Consider the following 26,974-nt stretch of genomic DNA (forward strand, 5'->3'; position numbering starts at 1 on the left):
AATTTTCTTTGAGGGTGCAAAGACACCCGCACAGACTCAATTGGCCAAATGGACTCTTTCTGTGCTATAATATATTTTGATTCTCTTTATCTGTTCTTCTGTTGCCTCTGTCCCTTCAGAACCTCCATCACCTTAAAGCACGATGGGACCCTGATTTACCCTGATTCTTGAGCCTCCTGCCTTCCGCAGCCTGAGACTCATCAATTCCATGAGATGACTCACTGTCATGAATACTATGGTAGCAGGTTAGTGATGGGTTTGAGACTTTCCAAATTGTAATCCCTCACCCAACCCTTTCTTGCCTATCAAGGGTTATGTTTGGGGTGGAGGAGTTTAAACTTGGGATTGAAATGTCTGTTGACTGAGTCAGGGGTATTCTTTTGCTAAATGTTTAATTACAACTATCAAACTAGATGACAAAGTAATTGATGTACAATTTACTCAGCAGGCTGTTTCTCCTTTTGCATCTTTGAAGAGGAATATTTGCATGTGTTTCATGTTACCTTCATGACATTTCTTGGAAGCACAGTTTTGCAAAGCCCAGTGAAAATTTGATATCGTGATGCAATTATGAGAGATCAGCTTTTTGATTTTCTTTGTCCCAGTCAGAAGGAACATTAGGAATGGTTGGAGGTTCTTCAACCACTCAAATCATTTAATTTGATCATGGCTGACCTCCACTTCAAAACATACTGGAATTATAAGTCTAAGACGGCAGTTTCAACCAAGGCCATCAAGAAGGCAGCTGACAGTTCTGTGGAATGTTAGGCAGCAAACTCCAATATAAAGTTTTTGTTAGGGACTATCTCAACTCCAACTTTACTTTGAATTCCAATGAGAAACAGCCATGTCCGTATATTACATTTTATCTGCTGTTTGTCTTTGCTACTGCTTACCATCAATTTACTATTAATAAATGGGTTCTGTAGTTTATAGCCTGGGCCATGGACTGTTATAATATTAATTCCACTGTTTTACAAAATCTAGGAGATTACAAATAGGTCTATTATATGGCCTATAAACTGACAATAGTAAAAAGATTTTCTGATTGATGTCTGGATACTTTACATACATGAACATTACTAGTCTATAAGTGCACTGGTGACATAGGAATTTAGAAGATTTCCCATGTATCTCTGCAAATGGTTCCATAGTACTGTATCATCAATGTTCAAACATTAAAGCTTCCCCCATTTCACGAGGAGCCAGTTCCAAATGTGGCTTTGAGTTCTTCTGAAGTTTTGCACCAGGCAATAGATATTTTACACAATCCATGTGAATACATCTCCTGTAGGTCCAATAATCATTAAAGCAGATCAGTAGGGCAATGTTTTGGTGCAAAGCTAACAGGAAGGTAATACTGGAATAGGAATAATTCTGGTTCTAACCGAAACATCTGAGTATTAGAGGGAACGAAGAAGAAAACACAGCTAAGAATCTACTTAAGGCATGGAAACTGATGAGGACGATTAATTTGGGGTGGGGGGAGATTGAGAGGCATGTATGCACTGGTGGTGGAATATAAAAAGGATGGCTTCGGTTTTCCCAGTGTTGAGCTGGAAGAAATTTCATTTCATCCATGAAATAATAGTAACAGTGGAGGCAGAAAGGTGTAATTGGGTTATCAATGTGCACAACCTGTGGACCATGTTGCTGTGAAAGCAGGATGTAAATGATGAATGGGAAAGGAAAAAAAATATTTGTCATCATTTACTGTTCAACAGAGGGTCAGCAAGAAGAGAAACCACTTGAGAAGGAATTGTCCCAACTTGTGTCCGTAGAACTCTTGTTACAGCTCGCAGGTCCCATCAGTCTGAGCTGGATTGAAACCCAAGTCCTAGAGATGAAAAAAACTTGCCAAAAGAGAACAGATGTAGGAGATTTATTTCCAACACAATAATTTATTTTGGAAAGTGCTTTAAAATTTAAATATATAAATCACAAACTCACTGGAACCAAACTACTTGTCATCAAAATGAACAATTAAGGTCACAGCAATTAGTAGAAGCAAACAATGCTGCCACAAGTATCATTTGAAAACATGGCCTTTTTTGGATAGAAAGTACAATTTTGCTGTGTTAAAAAAAAGCTATGGTGGGTGATTTTGTACTTGGAGACTGACATTATTACAATTCCTGGTGCACCGTGCACAAAGTTGCAGCAGGCAGCAAATTGCTTAGAAATTTCTGAAGGAAGGGTTGGTCTTTGCTCTATTGATTGTTCATCAAAACATAATTGTTAATCATTTTCATTGATGTTCTCTCTGTTATACATTTTGGCATTGTTATTTATACTCATTTTTGATTTTGACAGAGGGTTCAAAATTTATCAAAAACATTTAGAAACCATCACTGAGTACGTATTTTTTAACCAACAAGCTATCGGTGTGTTAAGAGGGCAGGGTACAAAACAGCCTTCCCAGGCAGGGTGTCCTTTACGTGCATGTCCCAATTGTTTTCACCCCTTACGTCATTTATTTTAAAACTGAGCTTAATATTTGTCATTAAACAGAATTCAATGTTCCATTTTTTAAATTTTTTCAAGGGGTGTGGGCATTGGTGGCAAGGCCAGCATTTGCTGCCCATCCCTAACTGGTCTTAATGATGGGTGAGTGGGGGTCCAGGGCCGCAATATGGTGTATGTGAGCATGATGGAGTTGTTTTCATTGTCGATAGAAACAACAAAGCTGGTGAATGAAGTATTCATTACACATTCACTGAGAGATTGAAATGATAACTACGTGAAGGAAAATGAACGGTTTTGAAATCGCAAAACTTTGAGGTGTTCCAAATTTTAAGAAATTGACACCATTGATCTGGGCAATATTTTTTGCCATGAGAAAGGGTTGGAATGCCACACGTTAAGGTTGGGGAAGAGCAGTGACATTATCGGGGCTTGGCAAGGGAAGCAGAAGTTAGAAAGAAGACCACATGGAACTTTTGCAAACAATGAATGGAACAAGTTACCAGAGAGAATTATCAAAATGGACTGTAGAGATAAGTTCAAGAGACAATGGGATGGGCTTCGAAAGTGTGAAGAGATTAAGGTGAATCATGAGAATTCAGATAGTTTGGTGTTGGATCAATCAAAAAAAAAATGTTTTTTGTTCGATCTATTGGTTTTTTTTCCTGTTCTAAAAATACTCTGTGTCCCAAAGGTGTAAGATGTTGCAGTCAGATTAAAACAAAGTCATATCAGCAGAATCAGAAGTCTCCTGTTGTTTAACTTCCACCTCCTGTGGCTGGGTTTTCAATCTTTTATCTGAAAAAGAACACATTAGTCAGTCACAATGGAACAAATGTTAAAAGTAAACCGAATCCTTTTAAGAAGCTTCCATGAATTGTACAACCATTTCACCGGGAAAGATGGTGGTATAGTGGGAATATCACTGGACTAGTAACCCAGAGGCCCAGACTAACGCTCTGGGTGTATGTTCACAGCAGCTGGTGGAATTTAAATTCAATTATTAAATCTGGAATATAAAGTTAGTCTCAATAATGGTGACCATGACAACTATCGTTGCTTGTCATCGAAACCTATTTAGTTCACTAATGGAAATCTGCCATCCTTACCCTGTCTGACCTACATGTGCCTAAGTACCCTCTACGGCCCTCCTTGCCTTGGAGAGCAGTTTCAAAAGTAGTGGCATGATTGTTCATTACAAAGGATTCACAGCTGTGAAACTATTAGAACACACTAGCAAGGAATAATTTCAATTATCATTTTCTGTCCACCTCCAATTGGTCCTGCCTGACTTGCAAAGGACTTTATGAGCAGAATTTTTTGTCCCACAGGCAGGTTCGCGCCCGACCTGAATGGGAGTGAATTAGTGCACGATGTCGTCGGACGAGCATCGTGATCTTTTGGTTGGCAGACACACACAAGAGGCAGCAGCGTGCCCACCAACAATTAAGAGGTCCTTAAGTAATTAATTAAGCTGCATTTTTCGCTACTCGCTCAACTGTTTGGTTGGCAGGCGGGCGAATAGGCCAGTCGGCCTTTGCATTTTTAACGAGAACTCATTCCACGGGCAGGATGAGGTTTCTGGCGCTTACTAAAAAAAAATAAAAATTTCTTAACATCCTTTTTCATATGCCCCTCTTCATTTGACTGAGTCACATGTGGGGACATGTTTATCTCATATGTCAAAAGTTAATTTTTGTATTTAAAATCCGTCAGCTCCCTGAGGCAGCTCTGTGCTTTTGGGGAGCTGTCAGTGTGCGCTCCCCCCTGTGCATGCTCACACCTCAGCACTCATGCTCCTCCTGCTCCCACCCTGCAGCACTGAGGCTCCCAGACTGATTTTCCTGCTGGTTGGCGGTTAATTGACACCCGCCTGACGAGGGAAAAATTCTGCCCCATGTTCACTCTAATCAAGTTGACAGTTGCAAAAAACACCACAGAAATCATGTAATTATAAAATGAAAGGGACCCACTCTAATTCTAAAGGTAAAAAATCTCCAATGCATGATCAATTATTTAATATAAATATTCATCAGTTATTTGCGAAAAGGATTTGTATTCTGCCTTATTACCATTTAATCCCCAAATCCTTAATCCTCCAGGGGTCTCCAGCATCACAGATGCCAGGCTTCAGCCAATTCGATTCACTCCACGTGATATCAAGAATCGGCTGAAGGCATGGAATACTGCAAAGACTATGGGTCCTGACAATATTCCTGCGAAAGAACTGAAGGTCTGTGCTCCAGAACTTGCCACGTCCCTAACCAAGCTGTTCTAGTACAGCTACAATACTGGCATCCACCCTGCAAAGTCGAAATTGTCCACGTACATCCTGTACACAAAAAGGACAAATCCAACCCGGCCAATTACTGCCCCATCAATCTATCAAGCTTTGTCCTAGATTGTGTTGAGATCCTTGAGTGTTGTTAGAGCTGCACTCATCCAGGCAAGTGGAGAGTATTCCATCATACTCCTGACTTGTGCCTTGTAGATGGAGGACAGTGTTTGGGAAGAAAAGAGGTGAGTTACTTGCTGCAGAATTCACTGCCTCTGACCTGCTTTTGTAGCCACAGGATTCACATGCCTGCTCCAGTTCATTTCTGGTCAATGGTAGTTCCCAGGATGTTGATGGTGGGGGATTCATCGATCGTGATGTCATTGAATGCCAAGGGCAGATGGTTAGATTACCTCTTGTTGGAAATGGTCATTGCCTGGCACTCATATGGCGTGGATGTTACTTGCCACTTATCAGCCCAAACCTGAATGTTGTCCTAGTCTTGCTGCATATGGGCACTGACTGCTTCAGTATCTGTGAAGTTGCAAGTGATACTGAACATTCTGCAATCATCAGCAAGCATCCCTACTTCTGACCTTATGATGGAAGGAAGGTCATTGATGAAGCAACTGGAGATGGTTGGGCCTAGGACACTACTCTGAGGAAATCCTGCAGCGATATCCAGGGACTGAGCTTATGAACTCCAACAACTACAACCAACTTCCTGTATGCTAGGTATGACTCCAACCACTGGAGAGTTCCCATTGACTTCAATTTTGCTACAGTCCTTGAACCCACACTTGGTCAAAGGCTGTCCTGCTTTAAAGGACAGTGACACTCACCTCAGCTCTTGAGTTCAGCTCTTTTGTCTATATTTGGATGAAGGTGGAAATGAGGTCAGAAGTCAAGTGGACCTGGCAAAACCCTAGATAAAAGGAAAATATTGCGGATGCTGGAAATCTGAAAGCTCTGAAGAAGAGTCATATGGACTTGAAATGTTAACTCTGTTTCTCTCTGCACAAATGCTGCCAGACCTGCTGAGTTTTTCTAGCATTTTCTGTTTTTTTAACTGGTTATTGCAGGTGAGCAGGCTATTTTCTTTTAGCATGGCCTCCCCCCAGGGGGAGCTCCACCACCTCCCCACCCCAAAAACTTTTTGTTGTCCTGTATTGCTGAGCAGAACCTGGTGAGCAGGTTATTGCTGAGTAAGTGCCTCTTGATAGCACTGTTGATGACCCCTTCCAACACTTTGCTAATGATCAGAATAGCCTGATGAGATGGTAATTGGTTGCATAGGATTTGCAGTGCCTTTTGTGGACAGGTTTTCCACATTGTTGGGTAAATGCAAGTGTACTGGAACAGCTTGACTTGGGGCATGTCTACTCTGGAGCACAAGTCTTCAACATTATTCCTGCACTATTCCCAGTGTAGATAACCTTTGCAATAACCAGTGCCTTCAGCCATTTCTTGATATCACATTGAGTGAATCGAATTTGGTGATGCTGGGGATGTCAGAAAGAGTCTGAGATGGAACATCCACTTGGTACTTCTGCCTGAAGGTAGTCATAAATGCTTCAGCCTTCCCTTTTGCACTGATGTGCTGGGCTACCCCACTATTGAGGATGGGGATTATTTTGGAGCCTCCTTCTCCAGTTTCTGTGCATAACTTTTTAAAATTCATTTACGGGTTATGGACATCGTTGGCGAGGCTAGCATGTATTGTTCATCCCTAAATGCCTTTGAGAAGGTGGTGGGCTGCCTTCTTGAACCGCTGCAGCCCCCTTGGTGTAAGTACACATACAGTACTGTTAGGGAGGGAGTTTCAGGATTATGACCTGAGACAGTGAAGGAATGGCGATATATTTTCAAGTCAGGATAGTGAATGGCTTGGAGGGGAGCTTGCAAGTGACGGTATTCCCATGTGTCTGCTGCCCTTGCCCTTCTAAATGGCAGCGGTCATGGGTTTGGAAGGTGTTGTCTAAGGAGCCTTGGTGAGTTCCTGAAATGCACCTTGTAGATGGTACAAACTGCTGCCCCTAAGCATTGGTGGTGGAGGGAGTGAATGTTTGTGGATGGAGTGCCAATCATGCAGGCGGCTTTGTCCTGGATGGTGTCGAGCTTCTTGTGTTGTTGGAGCTGCAAACATCCAGGCAAATGGAAAGTATTCCATCACAATCCTGACTTGTGCCTTGTAGATGGTGGACAGGCTTTGGGGAGTCAGGAGGTGATTTGCTCACTGCAGGATTCCTAGCCTCTGACCTGCTCTTGTAGCTACAGTGTTTACATGGCTAGTCCAGTTCAGTTTCTGGTCAATGGTAAGCCCCAGGATGATGATAGTGGGGGATTCAGCAATGGTAATGCCATTGAATGTCAAGGGGCAATGGTTACGTTCATTCTTGTTGGAGATGGTCATTGCCTGGCACTTGTGTGGCATGAATGTTACTTGCCACCTGTCAGCCCAAGCCTGGATATTGTCCACGTCTTGCTACATTTGGACATGGACTGCTTCAGTATCTGAGGAGTCGTGAATGGTGCTGAACATTGTGCAATCATCAGTGAACGTCCCCACTTCTGACCTTATGATGGCAGGAAGGTCAATGATGAAGTAGCTGAAGATGGCTGGGCCGAGGACACTACCCTGAAGAACTCCTGCAGTGATGTCTTGGAACTGAGATGATTGACCTCCAACAACCACAACTATCTTTGTGCTAGGTATGACTCTAACCAGCTGAGAATTTTCCCCGATTCCCATTGACTTCAGTTTTGTTAGGGCTCCTTGATGCCACACTCAGTCAAATGCTGCCTTGATGTCATGGGCAGTCACTCTCACCTCACCTCGGGAGTTCAGCTCTTTAGTCCATGTTTGGACCAAGGCTGTAATGAGGTCAGGAGCTGAGTGGTCCTGGCAGAACCTAAACTGGACATCAGTGAGCAGGTAATTTCTAAGCTAGTGCCACTTGATAGCACTGTTGATGGCCCCTTCCATCACTTAATTGATAATCCAGAGTAGACTAATGGGGTGGTAATTGGCTGGGTTGGATTTCTCCTGCTTTTTATGTACAGGGCATACCTGGACAATTTTCAGCATTGTCAGGTATATGCCAGTGTCGTAGCTGTACTGGAACAGCTCGGCTAGTCACGTGGCAAGCTCTGGAGCACAAGCCTTCAGTACAATTGCCGGAATAATGTCAGGGCCCATAGCCTTTGCACTATCCAGTGCCTTCAGCTGTTTCTTGCTATCATGTGGAGTGAATTGAGTTGGCTGAAGACTGGCATCTGTGATGCTGGAGCCCTCTAGAGGAGGCCGAGATGGATCATCCACTTGGCACTACTCGCTGAAGATTGTTGCAAACGCTTCAGTCTTAACTTTTGCACTGACGTGCTGGGCTCCTTCATCATTGAGAATGGAGATATTTGTGGAGCCTCCTCCTCCAGTGAGTTGTTTAATAGCCCAACACCATTCACGACTGGATGTGGCAGGGCTGCAGAGCTTAGATCTGATCCACTGGTTGTGGAATAGCTTAGCTCCGTCTATCACTTGCTGCTTATGCTGTTTGGCACACATATATTCCTGTGTTGTAACTTCACTAGGTTGACACCCCATTTTTAGGTATGCCTGATGCTGCTCCTGGCATGCCCTCTTGCACTCTTCATTGAACCATGGTTGAACCCCTTGCTTGGTGGTTGCTAGATCTGTTCAAAATCTATCCCATTTGTCATGTTGGTGGTGCCACAAAACATGATAGAGGATATCTTCAATGTGAAGAAGGGACTCCGTCTCCACGAGGACTGTGTGGTGGTCATTCTTACTGATATTGTCATGGACAGATGCATCTGCAGCAGGCAGGTTGGTGAGGATGAGATTAAGTATGTTTTTCCCTCACCACCAAACCTAGTCTAGCAGTTATGTCCTTTATAACTTGGCCAGCACGGTCAGTAGTTGTGCTGCTGAATCACTGTTGGTAATGGACATTTAAGTCCCTCACCCAGAGTACATTCTGCACCCTTGCCACCTTCAGTGCTTCCTCCAAAGGGTGTTCAACATGGAGGAGCACTGATTCATCAGCTGGGGTGAGGGGGGTTGTAGTACATGGTAATCAGCGGGAGGAGGTTTCCTTGCCCGTGTTTGACCTGATGCCATGACACTTCATGGGGTCCAAAGTCAATGTTGAGGACTCCCAGGGCAATTCCCTTCCAACTGTATACCATTGTGCTGCCACCTTTGCTGGCTCTGTTCTGCCAGTGGGACAGGATATACCCAGGGATGGTGATGGTGGTGTCTGGGACATTGTCTGTCAGATATGATTCCATGAATATAACTTCAGGCTGTTGCTTGAAAAGTCTGTGAGACAGCTCTCCCAATTCTGGCACTAGCCCCCAGATGTTAGACTTTATAGGGTCAACAGGGCTGAGTTTGCCATTGTCGTTTCCAGTGCCTAGGTTAGATCAGGTTGTCTGTTCGGTTCCATTCCTTTTAGACTTTTTAGCGGTTTGGTACAACTGAGTGGTTTACTAGGCCACATTACTGTGGATCTGGAATCATATGTAGGGCAGACCAGGGAAGGATGGCAGATTTTCTTCCCTAAAGGGCATTAGTGAATGAGATGGGCTTTTATGACAATGGTCATCATTAGGCTTTTAATTCCAGATATTTATTGAATTCAAATTTCACCATCTGCCATTGTGGGATTCGAACCCAGGTCCCCAGAGCATAACCATGGGTCCCTAGATTACTTGTCGAGTGACAATAACACGACACCACCAATACCCCGCCTTTGTTCCATATTCCTTGATATCTTTACATAGCAACCTTTTATTTCTTACCATGTTGTTCACGTACTTATCTGAGGTTTTATGAGGTAGAAAACCAAAATCCCACATAGAACGCCTCCAACAGCCACACCAATACAGACACCGGTAAATTCCCCGGAACTGTAAGAGTATTTGTTTGAAGGTGGCGCTAGAGTTGGATTGGGTATGACTGAATCATCTGTTTTCTTCAGAATAAAGTTCATAACTGTTGCACTATAGGGATATGAAGAAGTGTCTTTCAAGGTTATCGTTACTGTTGATTGATGGTAACCTTCCTTAAATACCTATAGGAAACAAAACAGCTTGTGTCAGACTCTCATTTAAAATCTGTTACAAACTTTTGTCTTTCCTTTGCGTTAACTTTCCTCCAGAAGGTGCTGACTCATGCTGCGATACTGTTCCACTGGCACGGGCTCCTGCTCTCTGTACCACAGCCAAATACTTTTTGTTCAACTGTCAGCCTGAGTAGGTTTATCAGTTGTGGGGGACATCACAGCCTAGGTGATCCTGCCTTCACCTTATTCTTCTTCTCCCACTGCTGAGCAAAGGGTCATTGAGAACTAGTTATGACGTCCTACCTGTGCCCCCACGCTAACAGGTATTGAACTTGTGCATGGCTGAGTGCCATGCTGAGTGATGACCTTGTGAGTGTTACCACTGATTTAATGTAGGAAAAGCGGCAGTGAATTTGGGCACAGCAAACTCCCACACATAGAATTTGATAATGGCCAAATAACTTGTTTTAGTGATTTTTATTGAGGGATAAATATTGGCCAGGACATCACGGATAACTCCCCTGCTCTTATTTAAAATATTGTCATGGGATCTATCACATCCACCTGAGAGGTGGATGAGCTCTTGGCCTTGTTAGAAAGACAGCACCCCTGACAGTGCAGTGGAGTGTTAGCCTAGACTTTTGTGCTCGATTCTCTTGCAGTGGGACTTTAATTGACAACCTTCTAACTCAGAGGCAAATGTGCTACCAACTAAGCCATAACATAATACAATGTTATATCATCAAGGGAGTATGATGCAAGTACATTATGTAAAAGGAATCTGTGCCCAAAGAAAAGGAGAATGTACAGTGCTCTGTAGAGGATCCTTGCAAATGCTACTGTGCAGAGAACATAGGGACAGGGGTAGGCCATTCAGCCCCTTGAACACGTTCTGCCATTCAATTGGATCATGGTTGACCTGAATCTCAACACTATTTGTCTGCCTTTGCTTCATTTTCCTTAATATTCTTACCTAACAAACATCTATCTTTCTCAGTTTTGAAATTTTCAGTTGACCATCAATTCAACCATGCTTCAACAACTTTTGGGGGGAAAAAGTTCCAGATTTCCACAACACTTTTTTGTGAAGAAGGGCTTCCTGACATCACCTCTGAACAGCCTAGCTCTAATTTTTAGATTATTCCCGCTTTTCTCACAAGAGGAAATAGTTTCTCTCTATTTACCTTTAAGCATCTTAAACACTTTAGTTAGGTCACCTCTTAACCTTCTATACTCAAAGGAATACAAGTCTAGACTCTACAACATGTCCTCATAATTTAACCCTTTTACTGCAGAATCATTATTGTGGATGTGGGCTATACCCACTCCAAGGCCAATATATCCTTTCTGATGTGTGGTGCTCAGGACAGATTGTAGTATTGCAAATGCTGTCTAAATAGGACAATGGTAACAAAACTGCCTCCCATTTGCATTCCAGTCCTCTTCATATAAAGGTTATAATTCCAATTGCTTTTTAAATATAGCTTTGCACCTAACCACCAGCTTTAAGTGATTTCTGTGCATCGATCCCTAAGTCTCTCTGCTCCTTCACAATTCTTAGCTTCTTACCATTTAGAAAATACATTGGTCCAAAGTGATCCAAACCTCACAATTTTCCATACTGAACTGGATCTCAGTCTTCATCTTCATCTCAATGAGCTTAAATCTATTAATGTCCCTTTGCAACATTCTGCTTCCGTCCACACTACTATTGTGCCACCTAACCTAGTGTCATTAGCAAACCTGGATATATGGCTCTCTATTCCTTCATCTAACTCATTGATAAATATGGCACAACAATTGATTAAATATAGAGAACAATTGATTGATTAGTTTTTGAAGTATCTTGGAAGTAACACTTCCCTTGATCTAAATTTCAACCTAAGGTTTAAAAAGCACTTGAGACTGAAAGTTCCTGAAACTAATACCTTAACTTTGTATGTGCCAGGTAGTAAAAGCCTGTAATATTCCCCAGAAGCAGAGGTATTAAAGGGAATTGGAGTAGTACGGTTGTTTATTTGCACCTGGGCTCCCGAGAGTTTGTTGTTCATCTCATCAAATACTTGGCCTTTTATACCTGTTGGTAGAACACACAATTAGATTCTGATCAGAGAAAATATCAAAATCTTTTGTTTGAAATATGTTTAAAAAAAACGTTGGTTTCTTCCTTCCCATATGAGGACCAGGAAGCTTGATTCTAGAACACTAGATACCCATTTGCAGTGTGACAGTTTAGACAAAGTGGACCTAATCGTGCAATAGTAAAAACGTTTGTTCCACTGTAGGGTCGAGGACGCTTTATAATTATTTTATTTTTTGTTTGTTCAAGTTGGCCATTTTAAAAACAAGATCCTTCATTGCTGCATAATTGTTGTTTTTTTCTTTTATCTTATCTTCATTGTTACAATGGGTGTTCATTATCCGCTGTCATGGAGGGATCCACTTCCCAACCTCCCATGTGGATTATCAAAATTGACAGATAATTGACAGATCTATCTGTGCAGTCTGAAGTTGGAATTCTGACCATCCCGAACCTGGCCACACCAGAAATGAAGTCAGGAGGTGAAGCATCAAACTGAAGTGCATGTTGGTCAGCTACAGTGTTCTGCTCCATCTTGGAGCTATTTTTCAAACACCAAGACTGACCTCCCATTTCTGAAATACCACCCACCTCAATATCTCCTCGCCACCACCATACTGAAACCCTTACCCAGACTTCTGTCACCTCCAATCTCAGCTTTTCTAATACCTACTTAGCTGGCCTTGCGAGATCCGTTTTACACATATTCACAGCCAGAGCTCTGTTGTCCATATTCAATCCCAAACTAAGTCTTCCCCCCACCCACTCCACATTTGCCCTAGTCCTCATCAACATCCACTGACTTCCCATCTTCCCAACTTGAAAATCCTTCTTCTCGTTCACAAATCCCTATATGACCTCACTCTAATACCACATCTGCAACCTTCCCTGCCTCGCACCCTCCACTCCTGAGTCTGGATTTCTGTGCATTCCCTCATCTCGTCATCAGCAGCAGAACTTTAAGCCATTGTGGCATTAGCGTTCATCTCTCTGCGCCTTCAAATATGCCTCGGTAACTTTGATCACCTCCTCTATCTCTCATATCCCACTTTCAGCTTGGTGTCTTGTTATCTCCCCTCCCCTAAACTGTGCAAGGTGTGTTCAGACATTTAATTGCATTGCAAAAGTGTAAGTTGTTGAAGTCGCAGCCCGGTACACTTAGAATTCGGAACAAGACACACTGAAAGCATAACAAAAACAAAAATACCTGGAAAAACTCAGCAGGTCTGACAGTATCTGCGGAGAGGAACACAGTTAACGTTTCGAGTCCGTATGACTCTTCACAGAACTAAGGAAAAATAGAAAAGGGGTGAAATATAAGCTGGTTTAAGGGGGATTGGGACAGGTAGAGCTGGATAGAGGGCCAGTGATGGGTGGAGATAACCAACAGATGTCATAGACAAAAGGACAAAGAGGTGTTGAAGCTGGTGATATTATCTAAGGAATGTGATAATAAAGGTACAGATAGCCCTAGTTGGGGTGAGATGGGGGGAAGGGATCGAAATAGGCCAAAAGGCAGGGATAAAACATGACTGGATGTAGCAGCTTAAGAGTTAAGACCCTGACTCCAGTTGTCCCAGCATGTAAATAACTGCAAATACAGAGGAAAGATGAAAATAGGTAAGTGGGGTCATGAGTGATCTTTTAATTTTATTATTTGTTAACTTTATCTCTTTATGCACTTCACAGTTTTTATTTTCTTAATAATATGAAGTTGGGAACACACATGGGTTTGAATGAGCCCAATTGTATCTAAATAACACTATATTTTATCATCACTGAATACATTGTAACCTGCAAATATTACACACTGTCAAAAATATTGCTATCATTCCCTTGCGTAAAAGTAGGTGGTACGCCCACTACTAAATTTAAAGATATTTATTTAATTGTAAAGCCAGATCTACAAATTTTGCTGCCTTTTGAATTTACTCTCACAATGCACATTCCAAGTCCAGGTAGCGGGGGATTTCTTTGCAAACCTCTAACATTATTAAATGGCACATAGTTAGTCGTGACTATTATTCCCAGATCTGCAAATTCCCTCACCTGCTGGATTGCAGTTGTACAGGCAACAGCCCACTATTCAGCATCTATACTGAGTGCTATACTCTTTGTGCAAATGTGGGCAACTTATTAGATCTCAGCAGACAGCAGCAGCAAAGCCTAATTCTGTCCTCCTACCATGCCCATTGATTTATATTTTTCACAAGCATTGTGATTTGGAATAGGAATCCTGGCTGATTAGTTCCCTTTCTTCGCTCTTGGGCACCAGAGTCAATCATAGTGCCTGTGCTTTCAGCTCAGTTGACTGCTTAGACTCAGGATCGAGCACTGGAACATGGCATGACTCAATTCCACACTGGAGTCTAGACTTTTTGATCAGGGTTATTTTAAGCCCAGTAGTCACCCAACTAAAGAAAATGAAACACCACTGTTAAACGTCAATTGATAAATCAAGACATAGGACACAAGTGTACCAAGTGAGCTCTGGGAGGAGCTAGGTAAATATATTGTCAACAGGTCTCACCAGGCTGATACAAGTAAGTTGTAAAGTCATAAAATCTGAGTAATGTTTGCCACAAGCAAACCCTGTCTGTTACAGTCAACTAACTTCAATTGCTTGGCAAGCATACACAAAGAACCACAGTCAGTGAACATAGTCTGAACTGCAACTTGAGGTCTAGTTTTTAAGGAACTGTTAATACGTTTTTTGACGAAATAGTACATAATCCAGTTTGTGTAACACAGTTAAACTGGCTGTTAAAAGTCCAAAATTGGTCAACAACAAAGTTGACCTCTCACATGGAGTAATGCAGACAGTCAGTTACGTGCAAACACACACTTGCAGTCTTTAAGAAGCGATGTGATTCGAACAAAACCACAATTCCCACAGCTTAGTGTGATTGATTGAGATTGGAGTTTATTTAGCAATATTACTGAAAGCAGAATACCATTTAAAATGCTTTGTGCTTCATATAGAATATTAGAACTTTGGTTGGTTTTTAACTCATTTAGGCATTCTCAGTCTAAGGCCAAAAGATATCTGCCTCACAAGGGCATATCCGCAAAACAAGATTTTTAAAAATTTGTTCTTGGGATGTGAGCATTGCTGGCTCAGCTCACATTTATAGTCCATATATTGCCCATCCAATATTTAGTGATGACCCCTAATTGCCCTTGAGAGGGTGATGGGGAGCCACCTACAACTGAGTAGCTTGCTAGGTCACTTCACTGGACAGTTAAGAGTCAACCATGTCGGTGTGGGCTTTGAGTCACATGTACAACAAATCAACAAGAATAGCAGATTTCTGCCCCCAAAGTGAGCCAGATGGGTTCTTAACAAAAATCCAGTAGTTTCATGATCGTTATTAATAAAGAATAGCATTTTATTTTGGATTTGTTAATTAATTGAATTTAAATTCCTCCAGTTGCCAGGGTGGGATGTGAACACATTTCTCCGCAGCAATAGTCTAGGCCTCTGGATTACTAATCCAGTAACATTACCATTATGCAACCTGCAAGAAGTGACGGCCAAGTGAGAATCCCCCTCTGTGCTATGAGGGCCATCATAATTGTAATTACAGAGAATTAACAGCACAGGAAGAGACAAAAGCCCGACTGGTTTATGTTAGTTTATGCCCCACCAGCTTCCTCCCATCCTATTTCATCTAACACTATCTGCATTTCCTTCTATTCGTTTCTCCCTCATATAATTATTGAGCTGCTCTTAAATATATCAATGTCATTTGACTTAACTACACTATATGCTCATGAGTTCCACATTTTCAACACTCTCTGGTTAAAGGAGTTTCTCCGGAATTCCTTATTGAATTTATTAATGACTATCTGATATTTATGGCCCCTCGTTTTGGACTCTTCCACAAGTGGAAACATCTTTACTACATCTGTCCTATTACCCATTAATAAATGTAAAGATTTCTATTAGGTCACAATCATGTTTTTCACAGCTATGCAAAGAATATCCAGGGTTAAGACCATAAGACATAGGAGCCAAAGTAGGCCTTCGGCCCATCAGGTCTGTTCTGCCATTCAATGAGATCATGGCTGATATGATAATCCATGGCAATGCCTCTATCAATCAGAGTCCATTTGCCAGCCAATCAGCACTTTCTTCTCATACGGTATAAAGTTGTTGCTTCTCCTGATGTTGGTGTTCTTGTGATTGTCCTGATGAGTGCAAGACAAAAAGCTTCAACAAAATCTATTTTTTCAGAAATACTCAAGTTCTGTACTACCAAATGACTAAATGGTGATTATTAATAAGTTCTGCAACTGCACCCCAGCTTTCCAAATGTCATTATTTATTTAATAAATATTGCCCTCTTTCATTTGTTTCAACTGTAGAAACTACTGGTAATCAACTTTTCTTTTTCTCAGTTGGTCTAAGTATTCAAAAAGACAAAGTTCAACATTTTGCCAAACTGTTACCTAAATGACCCTGTTTCAGGTATTGAATCAAGGCATCTCTGTTGTCCCACCAGAAATGTTGGAGCTCCTCCACTGGGGGATATTTACAACAAGACACTTCCAGAGTGACTTCCAGACATTGACCCCACATATAATTGTAGTCCTGCATGCTACCTGTGAAAAGGAAGGATTGGTCAGTTATTGCAGGTGCGTTACAGCTTTCCCTATTTGGCCTCACTAACTTTCAGACAAAGTGGTGGAAATGGGCTGGAAACAAATAGAAACCCGTTGGGAACCTCTGCTGAAGATTGTGGCAGAGCTTGTGAGATCAGGTGGTGATTCCCTAATTTGGATATGGTCCATGTATTCTGTTCAGTCCTGGGAGGTTGAAAAATGAGGCGGAGACTGGCCACTCTGGAGGGAGCTTCAGGCCCCATCACAGCAGGTGACTCCTGTGGTGCCTTGGAATGCCCCTTTATAAGGAGGCCATGAAACCAAAAATATGTTTCCGTTTTATTGAAAGGTTCAGCCTATAAGCCAGGACTGGACACCTCAGGTAGGTTCCACTTGTGCCCCTCTAATGGAGGTTCACTCCAAATAAAGCTCCTTAGAAATCGAGTGCAGAGGTCAGGCCCTGCTCTATCAAGGATCTGGGCCTCATTTGTGGATAGTCTCCAGTATTCCTGTCTGATTATAGTGGAAGTGTGCCAGAAGTCCATGGACTTTTGCAACCAAGATGTACAAGGACAATGGAACAAGGAAAGACCGTCCACCTAGTTCAGAAAACCCTGTAGTTTCAGTACATGGTCCTGATCCAAGTACATTATTTTCTTTCAACTCCCTTTTAGCCCTCTGACCAAGCCTGCATTCCTCTACTTCACTGGCTGAATTCGTATCTTGATGAAGCTTTTAATCACCCCTCTGAATAGCCCTTCCTTTGGTTCAGTGTCAATTTTTTTGTCTGATCGCCTTTTTCATTCTCATCTTTGTGAGTCTCCATTTGTTTATCATCACTGGGTGTACGTAACACCTTAGGGGCTACAAATAGGTTTAAACTCAAGTTCCTGTTAATTTTCATATATCTGAAGCTGTTGGCATTGATAGAACTTGGTGTTCTGATTTAGGATTTGTCCTTAATTGAGTTAGAACAGCCCTTTCCAAATCCCTATTCTCACAAAATTCAACAAGGACCAAGGAACAAAAGGTGGGGGAAGGACTGAGTTGCCTGAGCTTTGGGGGGCTGGGTTGCTAGGAGCTCGATTATCATCTGTAGCCCATTGGCTGCAGTTTGGACATCCATTTTAATCTGTTAGTATCTTTGTACAATAGTTGTAATTAGCTGTCAAAAAAAGTATATTTTTTTACCAGCAATTGGATACCAGGCTGCACCGTTGACAATCCCATCTATAAAGTGAAAGGAAGCATTCACCTCCTGTGGACAAGGGCTTCCAGTCCACATGTTGGCATGGGTGTAGGAATATACCTAAGAGACAAAATATAGTCTGTTAACTAACACAGCAGCTTCTTTTTTATCTTATTCAAAGCCCTGCCAGTGTAGGCCGGGATCTTTCCTGCTGATCAGTAAAATATTTTCCAAACATGAGAAGGATTCAACCTTAGTATTGCTTGGTTTGTGATAAGAATCAAGTTCAGCTTGGCATAATTAATTCTCAGTTCCAGTCTACAGTGGTTTGATTCATATGAATTTCTTGAAGTATATTAGCAGATCTCCTATGGCATTGCTCACAGTAGGTCAGTTGATGCACTGTTTTATAAGAACAAAAATATTATACAATGTAACGCCATTATTTTACTGTTAAGGTGAAGCTTAATCCTTTTAAGGTCCAATGTCTAATTGCTGTCAAGCAAACACGAGACGCATTCATTCAGGTTGCAAGTTAGACCCCGGCCTTCTTTGTCTTCCTTTGAATTTTGAATGGTAAAGTCAATTAAAAGGTGGTAGACATTCTCAAGAGCCTGATTTTTAACTCTGCGCAAGTGAATGGGTTTTAAAATCTCAGTCAGATCTAACTCAGGTTTTTTTTGATCCAATGGAGTTTATCTGTATATTTCAATTTGTGCCTTTTGTTTCCCTGTATTGATTTATAAGTACGATTCAGAAATTTGAATGTGATACTGAAGCTGTGCCAGACGAGAAATGGAGAGATGTGATGGAACAAGAAATGCGCAGTAGACTTACTGAGTGAGAAAATGGGATAATTTGCGTGCATTTTTAGGGCACTACGAGTGCTTGTGGAGCTCCAAGATGGCATTTATGGTGCACATACACACTTTTGGGATGATGCACACTGATTGTCATATTGGTGAAGGCATTAACGTATGCGCTCTAAAACAAAAACAGAATTACCTGGAAAAACTCAGCAGGTCTGGCAGCATCGGCGGAGAAGAAAAGAGTTGACGTTTCGAGTCCTCATGACCCTTCGACAGAACTTGAGTTCGGGTCCAAGAAAGAGTTGAAATATAAGCTGGTTTAAGGTGTTGGGGGGGGGTGGGGGTGAGAGAGAGAGAGAGAGAGAGAGAAGAAGCATGCGCTCTGACTGGTTGTCAGTATTGCGAGGAGGGAGATCATGGTGTCAGTCAGCATGCAATGCTGACTTGACACCAGTATTACCAACCCTCCAGCCAACAGCTTCTTTTTACCTTGCACAGCTGAAAATATGTTCAGTAGCAGGAAAGACCCCATCAGTGCTATTAAAGGGGCCATTGATTACATACAGATTAGTTGCCGGTTGATTTCTCCTGGCTGTTGCTTTGATGTTACAAGTGTTTGTTGCTCTCTATAGCTCTTTAAAGTTGCAAAAGTCCACACCCAAATTGTCACCCAGTGCAGAGAGAGGATGAATGATTTCATCTGCACCGTCAGGATATATCATCCTTCAACACTCTCCAATATCAAAATCTCATCGTGGCATCAAGCACTCAAACGGCTACTCTCTTCAGAGGTTTCACACAACCATTAGCGGGGGACACATTCCAAACATCGTCCTCTCACCGAATCATTCACATCACCACATCCCATCTGTCATGTTGCTCACATTCCATTCTCTGGCTCTTCTGGGGAGGGCTCACCACACACAGGGGATAAGCATCTCACCCAACATCCCTCCTCATCACATGCCTTTCCTTCTTCTTCATACAGCCCAAGCTGGTGCACAGTGGGCGCGAGAGAGCGCAGACCGGGGAAGGGACGTTCGACATCCTCGCCCTCAGTGAATTCGAGCAGGCTGCAGCTGAGCTGGCTGGGGACGACAAGGTCGCTCTTGTGGGGAAGGGGAGATCAGCCTTTCCAACCAACCTAGTGTGGATCCCAGCTCCATCACCTCACCAAATCCTGACATTCACAGTGACTCACATGCAGCCTTGTCTAGCTCATGCTCATTAACTGAAACTCTCTTTTCTATTTTCTAGGCACAAGCACATCGAAGCCCCCAAGCCAGTCCAGCAGCACCTTCCCGAGGAGGAAGCTGTAGAAGAACCGTCATGACCCTCACATGCACCATCCACCAGCTCAGAGACACACACGTCGGTGGGGCACAGGTGTGGATTAGGCTTGGGCTCACTTTCTGGGGAACACCTCACTGACACATCCTCGCATCAGTCGGAGGCAGAGATAGCCCTGGTCTCTGGCACTTGGAGGGCTGCTAGAGACCAACAACCCACTGGGTCTGAGCCAGATGATGAGCCTCTGAAAGTGGCCATCAAATCTACGCTGGAGATGCAATGACAGGCGGTGGAACATCAGGCAGTGATTCGGCAGCAACTCAGCAGACTAGAACGAACAATGGAGGAGTCCAGATGTTGTGGCTCTGACATGCGAGTGCCTCGAGTTCACCATGGGAAGGCTGGCAACCACTATGGAGACCATTGTCCCGCAGGTCTTGCCAGATTTGTGCTAGGCCCTGCACTCCATGGCCACACACCCTGGTGGGCACTATCAGGATGTAGGCAACATGGAGACAAGTGCACTGTCTCCTGCAGGAGGCAGTGCGGGGCCCTCGGACACCCATAGGGAGGCTGAGCATCAGCCGGACACCCTGGGGGCCTCCTCTCAAGGCACTCCAAGGGTGTTTAGCTGCCCACAGCCCCCTCTGCCTGTGACTTCATCCATTCTAGCTTCTCAGGCCCCTTCTGTCCCTGAGCTAGTGACCCTTATCAGGCCAAGGCTTTCCAGGCCATGGGCCACCAGAGGTCATCTGCCAAGGTCATCACAGACATCAGGCTGTAGCAGTCAGCAGGCTGCCCCCACCTCTGCTGCGGATATTGGGGCTGCACCCAGGCACAGCACCAGAGTTAGGAAAGTTAAGAAAAATTGATGTCACTTTTGGGTCATGGGTGTGCTAGATGTGTAACTACATTTGATGCTTATGTGAATGTTCCAGTCAACTGAAGGCATTGTGATTCTGGAGTCCTCTTACTTCGAGATTTTGCCTTCCTCCCACTCAGTGATAGTGTCCCACTGTGAGACTCACATTCCTGTGATGTCAACATCAGTTGAACTAGTATCTGCACCCCTGTGTGATGTCAGGGAGATGTGTTTAAATTTTTATTGGAAGTGTTTGATGTAAGCGTTTTTCCCTCATCTTCCTCAAAGAGCACCATTGAACAAGGGCAGCTCATCAGCATTGATAATCTAGCAGTATATGTACCTCCTCAGTGGTAGTGGCAGAAGAAAAGACATGCACAGGAGGTGGAGATCCCTAGGCATGTCCACATCTCAGTTGCAGCAGTGTTTGCAAAATTAGATGGTGGCAAAGGCTTCAAGTCTTCTCTCGTATCAATCTTGTTCCTAAGTGGGCTCTCAGTTCCCAGAGTGAGCACACTCACAGGGCCTCACTGACCAAAGTAAAGATCATGGCCTGGAGATTCATGAGGCAAGTGTGAATGTGGGACTCGTTCTCACTGCAAGTAGGTGGATATCCCCTGAGCTTAAAGAAGATGGCATTGAGGGCTAGGAGAGATGTGGCCCTATTCCCTCATGACTATTCCTGGAACCTGTCAGTGATTAATGTATCACGTCGCCTATGTTTCCCTTCCTCCATGGCGTGATCACGCTCATACTGACCCTCAGCAGCATCCTGAGGTTCCTGGGCCTCCAGATCTTCATCCTCTGATGAGCTGTCATCCTCCTCCAGGTCATCCTCCGGCAGGGGGTCACCTCTTTGCAGAACTAGATTGTGAAGGACGCAACACACTGCGATGATGCGGGAAGTCGTGTTGGGAGTGTATTGGAATGAACCACCTGAGTGGTCCAAGCATTTGAAATGCATCTTCAGAAGCCCTATGGTTTGCTCTACAAGGGAGCATGTGGACCTGTGAGCAGTGTTGTACCTCTCTTTGGAATGACTGAGGGCGACACACCGGTGCCAGAATTTCAGTGGGTACCCCTTATCCCCAAGCAGCCATCCCTGCAGATGTAATGGCCCACCGAAAATCTCAGGGAGTGACCTGGATATCATGGCAACTCCCAGGGTACCATGCACAGACATACAGTATGTGCTTCTGCTGATCACACACCAGTTGTACGTTGATGGAATGGTAGCCCTTGCAGTTTATAAACATTAGGACCTGCTACCATGGAGCCGTATAGCCACATGGGTGTAGTTTACTGTATCCTGCACTCTATGATGGCGAAGCCGGTGGATCTCGCAGCCTGGCTATCTTCGTCCAGACCAAACCTGGCATAATGATGGGGCTTCTCTGTAAAGGGCATCTGTGACTTCCTTTATGCATCAATGTGTTGTGGACTGAGAGATGCCATGCAGGATGCCTGTTGATGTTTGGAAAGTACCAGGGGCCAAGAAATTTAGTGCAGCGGTCAGCTTCAAACCAACTGGCAGGGGATACCCTCCAACTCCACGTGGCTTCAGGTTTTCATGAAGAATGTGGCGTATGTGATGTACCAGAGCTCGGGAGAAACACAGACGTGCACGGTATTGCCTCTCGCTTATTTGTAAATAGGAGACTCTTGGACGATAAACCCTAGGTCTGGTGAGTCGCCCCTGTTGTCTGGGTCTCTCCTCCTAACCCTCCTGTTCATGCTCGGGCTGCACTTCACCATGTCCCTCCTGCTGGTGCTGCGAGCGGAGTCACCTCTCCCTCCTTCGTCTCCTCCATTGCATTTGGACCCTGACAAAGGCAGCACTGAGCCCTGGATCCATTTCTACTTTTGCCTTCTCTTTGAAAGGAAACTTTGAAGACACTAATGATTCAAGGGGCAAGAAAGTAAAGCTCAGGAGATGACACGTTTGGAGACTATAAGGGTTCATAGCTTTCCCTGCCCTACTTACTTGCTGGCTGATGCCGCCTTGTCCCTGAGACACCAGCACAGACATTGAGGTGATCAAGATGGCATCACAGATGTAACATCTTGAGCCCTGCATGGGATGCTAAAGTTTAAGTGAGATGATTGACCCAATCTAGCACTTTACTCCAATCTCTGATGTGGCATATTAATGACCAATCAGTTGCTCATGGTCAATGAGTGGATGCCCTTTGTTCCATTAGGAGTGCCACATCTGGTAAACACGTGACAGGCCTTCTTTGATGCAATGACATATATGATACAGCTGTGTCTCCCTCACTATTGCCTGCATTCCCAAATTCTACGCTCCTATGTGTTATACTTGAGATGCAGTGATTGTGATGTGAAGCCACTGAGTTCTGAGTGGCCCTTTAACAGTGTTAATGAAGCCATTGGCATTAAGTGGCTTTCATCGCAAAAAGGTCTTTCTCCTTTCTTTCTAAGCAGACTCCTGTTCACTCCGGCAGCAACAAGAGGTTAGAGGGCAACCCCAGAAAGACGCCCCTGGTGTTCACCCTTCCCCCTGACTGCCATTCCACAGCCTTCCCTCCCCGTTGTTACCCCTTGTGTTGGTCAGCCTGACCCCTTGCCTCCCAGCCCACTTCCCATTGAAGTGCTAGTCTCTGAAAGTGGAGGCCTGCTTGAGTGCCACAGCACAGTGGTGTTCCTCGGGACAATGAAAGCAAAGAGAAGGAGCAATCCGAACAGACAGCCCCAGCAGAGTGGCGTTCATCCCAACAAGACCGGCGCCACCCTATGGCAGGTATGTTCCACTCACCTCGAAGTTACCAGCAAACTGAGATCTGACTTGTGCATGCCACCCCTTTTCAAACGGGTTTGACACCAATGTAGTTTTCTGCTGGCATGATAGGAGATTGGAAGGCGTGGCAAGATTCCAGCGAGCAGCTGTTTTAATGAGCATTCATGATATGCTAATGAATACAAATGGCACTTGCGCCACCAGTTGGCAAAATAGCCGACCTGTCATGAAAACACCATCGGGAGAATTGTGACCTATTTTTACAATGGAGGGTTTCTGATTTTTTTGCCTCCCGCTGGATTCTCCCATCCTGTCTGCCATGAAACCTGCCACAGGCAGGATGGGAGAATTCTGCCCAAAGACTCTGCTTCCACAGCCCTTTGAGGAAGAGAATTCTAAAGACTCTCAACCCTCTGAGAGAAAAAAATTCTCCTCATCTCTTTCCTAAATGGGAGACACTTTATTTTTAAACAGTGGCCATAGTACTAATTTCTCCCACAAGAGGAAACATCCTCTCCACATCAGCCCTGTCAAGACCTTGCAGGATCTTATATGTTTCAATCAGGTTGCCTCTTACTCTTCTAAACTCCAGCATATACAAGCCTAGCCTATCCAATCTTTCTTGATAAGACAACTGCTCATTCCTGGTATTAGTTTAGCAAACCTTCTCTGAACTGCTTCCAATGCATTTACATCATTCCTTAAATAAGACCAATACTCCAGTACTCCAGATGTGGTCTCACCAATGCCCTTTATAACTGAAGCATAATCTCCCTACTTTTGTATTCAATTCCCCTCGCAATAGATGATAACATTCTACTAGCTTTCCTAATTACTTGCTGTACCTGCATACTAGCCTTTTTGCGATTCATGCATTAGGACACCTAGATCCCTCTGCATCTCAGAGCACTGCAACCTCTCACTATTTTGATAATATGCTCCTTTTTTTATTTCTCCTAAAATGGACAATTTCACACTTTCCCGTATTATACTCCATTTGCCGGGTCTTTGCCAACTCATTTAACCAATCTACATCCCTTTGCAGCCTCCTTGTGTCCTCTCCACTACTCTGCCAATTTAGCAAACATGGTGTCATGTTTGACCCTGAAATGAGCTTCCGACCACATACTCATGCCATCACCAAGGCTGCCTATTTCCAGCCCTGCCTCTAAAATCCCTCATCCATGCTTTTGTTACCTCTAGACTTGACTACTCCAACCCACTCCTGGTCAGCCTCCCCCATTTTACCCTTACAAATTTGGGATCATCCAAAACTTTGCTGCCCTTACGCAGACCAAGTCTGAGTCACCCATCACCCCCTGCGCTCGCTGACCTACTTTGGCTCCTAGTTAAGCAATGCCTCGGTTTTAAAATTCTCACCTTTGCTTTCAAATCCCTCCAAGATCTCACCCCACCCTATTTCTGTAATCTCGTCCAGCCCCACAACCCTCATAGATATCTGAGTTCATCTAACTTTGGCTTCTTGAGCACCCCCAATTTTAATTGTTCCAACATTGATGGCCATGTCTTCAGCTGCCCAGGCCCTTAGCTCGAGAATCTCCACCATAAACCTCTCTGCCTTTCTTTCCCCCTTTAAGACACCCCTTAAAATCTACCTATTTGAGCAAGCTTTTGGTTATCTGCCCTAATATCTCATGTGTCTCTGTGTTAAATTTTGCTTTGTAAGGGTCTTGTGAGGCATCTTGGAACATTTTATTATGTTAAAAGATGTTATATAAATACAATTCATTATTGTTGTTGTTAAAGATCCACCAAATGATCCCACCCCTTTTTCTGATTGATGAGAGATCAATTGCTGGAGAGCGTTGATTGGGTAAAATAGCCCTCAATCATTTACAAAAGCATCATTGTCAAACATCATTCCAAGGATTGACAGGCTCTGCAGTGACAAGCAGACACACACTGATATCTGAAAGTAAATAGCTATTTTCTTAAAAGCCCATTATTAAAGCACTCGCTACATGTAGCACTTTCATGTTATGAGTGCTATATGGTAATATTTTGGGAAAACTCCTCCAACCAAAAAGCTATGAGAACTACTGGCTTTAAGTGACATGTCCAGCTAATCAACAGTTCAGTTAGCACTAGCTGGATGCTGAAATCAATAAAATGAGCAAACAGCATGAAGTTGCTGTGCTGTCTGCATTGCAGTCGATGGGCATGGGTTAATTGTCCCTGACCTTTTTGGGTACTATTGAATTTAATCCCCCCTCATTTTAGGATTTGTTGACCAGGGTAATGCCTCTGTTTCAGCTTGTGGCTTAATTAAGTAAGCATAACTTAATAAAGCTTTAAATTGTTTTCACGTTTTCAAACATAACAGCAATGTGCATGTATTTAGCATTTTTAGCATATTAAAACATCCCAAGGCACTTTATAGGAGTGTTATCAAATAGGAGACATTAAGGCAAGTGTCCTAAAGCTCATCCAATAGGTGAGTTAAGGGAGGAAAGAGTTGTAGAGAGTCAGAGAGGTTTAGAGGGGGAATTCCAGAGGTTAGGGCCTAGTCAGCTAAAGGTATGAGTGGAACGATGAAAATTGGGGACGTGCAAAAGGCCTGAGTCGAAGGAACACAGGGATCTCAGATGGTTTGAAGGCTGGTGGGAGTTATACAGCTATGGAGGGATGAGGATTTTAAAACAAGGATGAAAGTTTTAAAATCATGATGTGCCTGTATAGAACAGTGAGCACAGGGGTGATGAGCAAACGAGACTTGCTGTGATTTAGGAGACAGGCAGCAGAATTTTGGATGAGCTCAAGTTAGAGAGTACAAGGAGGAAGGCCAGCTGGGAGAGCATTGGAATAGTCAAGAGGTAACTAAGGCATGGATATAGAGCCCTTATTTGTTCTTATCAATTATCTTCTGTGGGAAGAAATGGACTCACCTTTGAGATATGCAGAAAGACGTCATTATCAGGTGTGAGATGTTTGTGAATCTCTTCAGGATCAAGTCGGCCATAGTACCAGTCTTCATAAGTGTGCCAATAGCGATGATACTCTAGTTTAGGAAGAGACAGATAGAGCATAGTGTCAATGATTACTGCCCAGCATTTATTTGGAAAAAAACATGATAAAGAGAAAGGACCATAGAATCAGAAAATGAAACTTTGGGTAAAATACTTCAAAAGCCAAATTCAAAGCCAATGATGTTTCCGGATACCAATTCTGTGGAGAATACAGCTCTGATCCTGTAGTATAGCTTTCGTTTTTAAGCCAGATGTTGTGTTCATGCTGAATCAGATTGTTAATTCAATTTCACAGGGTAATTTCACAGACAGTAGATGTGTTTTTTAGGGTTTACTATTGCATGGCCCATCAAACCAGAGGGGACCAACTCTCAACTGAAAAAATGAAGGACGCTTTGAAGTGGCCAAGGTGATGGGATCGAGGAGGTTGGGGGGTTGGTGGTGGTTGGTGGGGGGTGTTGTTGCTTAGGTATCTGTGAGCATAGAGGGGGCTGGTGCTGGCCAGGCAACAGCATTTTGAGAGTTTGAAAGTAGAGGTGCTGAAGGCTGGCTAGACAGTCCTTGTATTT

General features: G+C 43.5%; 1 protein-coding gene across 1 annotated transcript in view; it reads right to left on the bottom strand.

The window, feature by feature from the left end:
• Positions 1 to 3,178: 3,178 nt before the first annotated feature.
• The window catches only part of LOC121282903 (carboxypeptidase D-like), a 122,144-nt gene continuing 98,348 nt past the window's right edge, over positions 3,179 to 26,974 (bottom strand). Inside the window, exons 12-17 of the mRNA XM_041196712.1 lie at positions 26,325 to 26,437; positions 17,702 to 17,819; positions 16,358 to 16,510; positions 11,725 to 11,902; positions 9,579 to 9,763; positions 3,179 to 3,261 (exon numbers count right to left, since the gene is read on the bottom strand). Of these exons, the coding sequence (XP_041052646.1) occupies positions 3,179 to 3,261; positions 9,579 to 9,763; positions 11,725 to 11,902; positions 16,358 to 16,510; positions 17,702 to 17,819; positions 26,325 to 26,437 (830 nt within the window). The remainder of the gene's footprint in view (positions 3,262 to 9,578; positions 9,764 to 11,724; positions 11,903 to 16,357; positions 16,511 to 17,701; positions 17,820 to 26,324; positions 26,438 to 26,974) is intronic.

The sequence above is a fragment of the Carcharodon carcharias genome, chromosome 10 (assembly GCF_017639515.1).
Source record: "Carcharodon carcharias isolate sCarCar2 chromosome 10, sCarCar2.pri, whole genome shotgun sequence".
NCBI lineage: Eukaryota > Metazoa > Chordata > Chondrichthyes > Lamniformes > Lamnidae > Carcharodon > Carcharodon carcharias.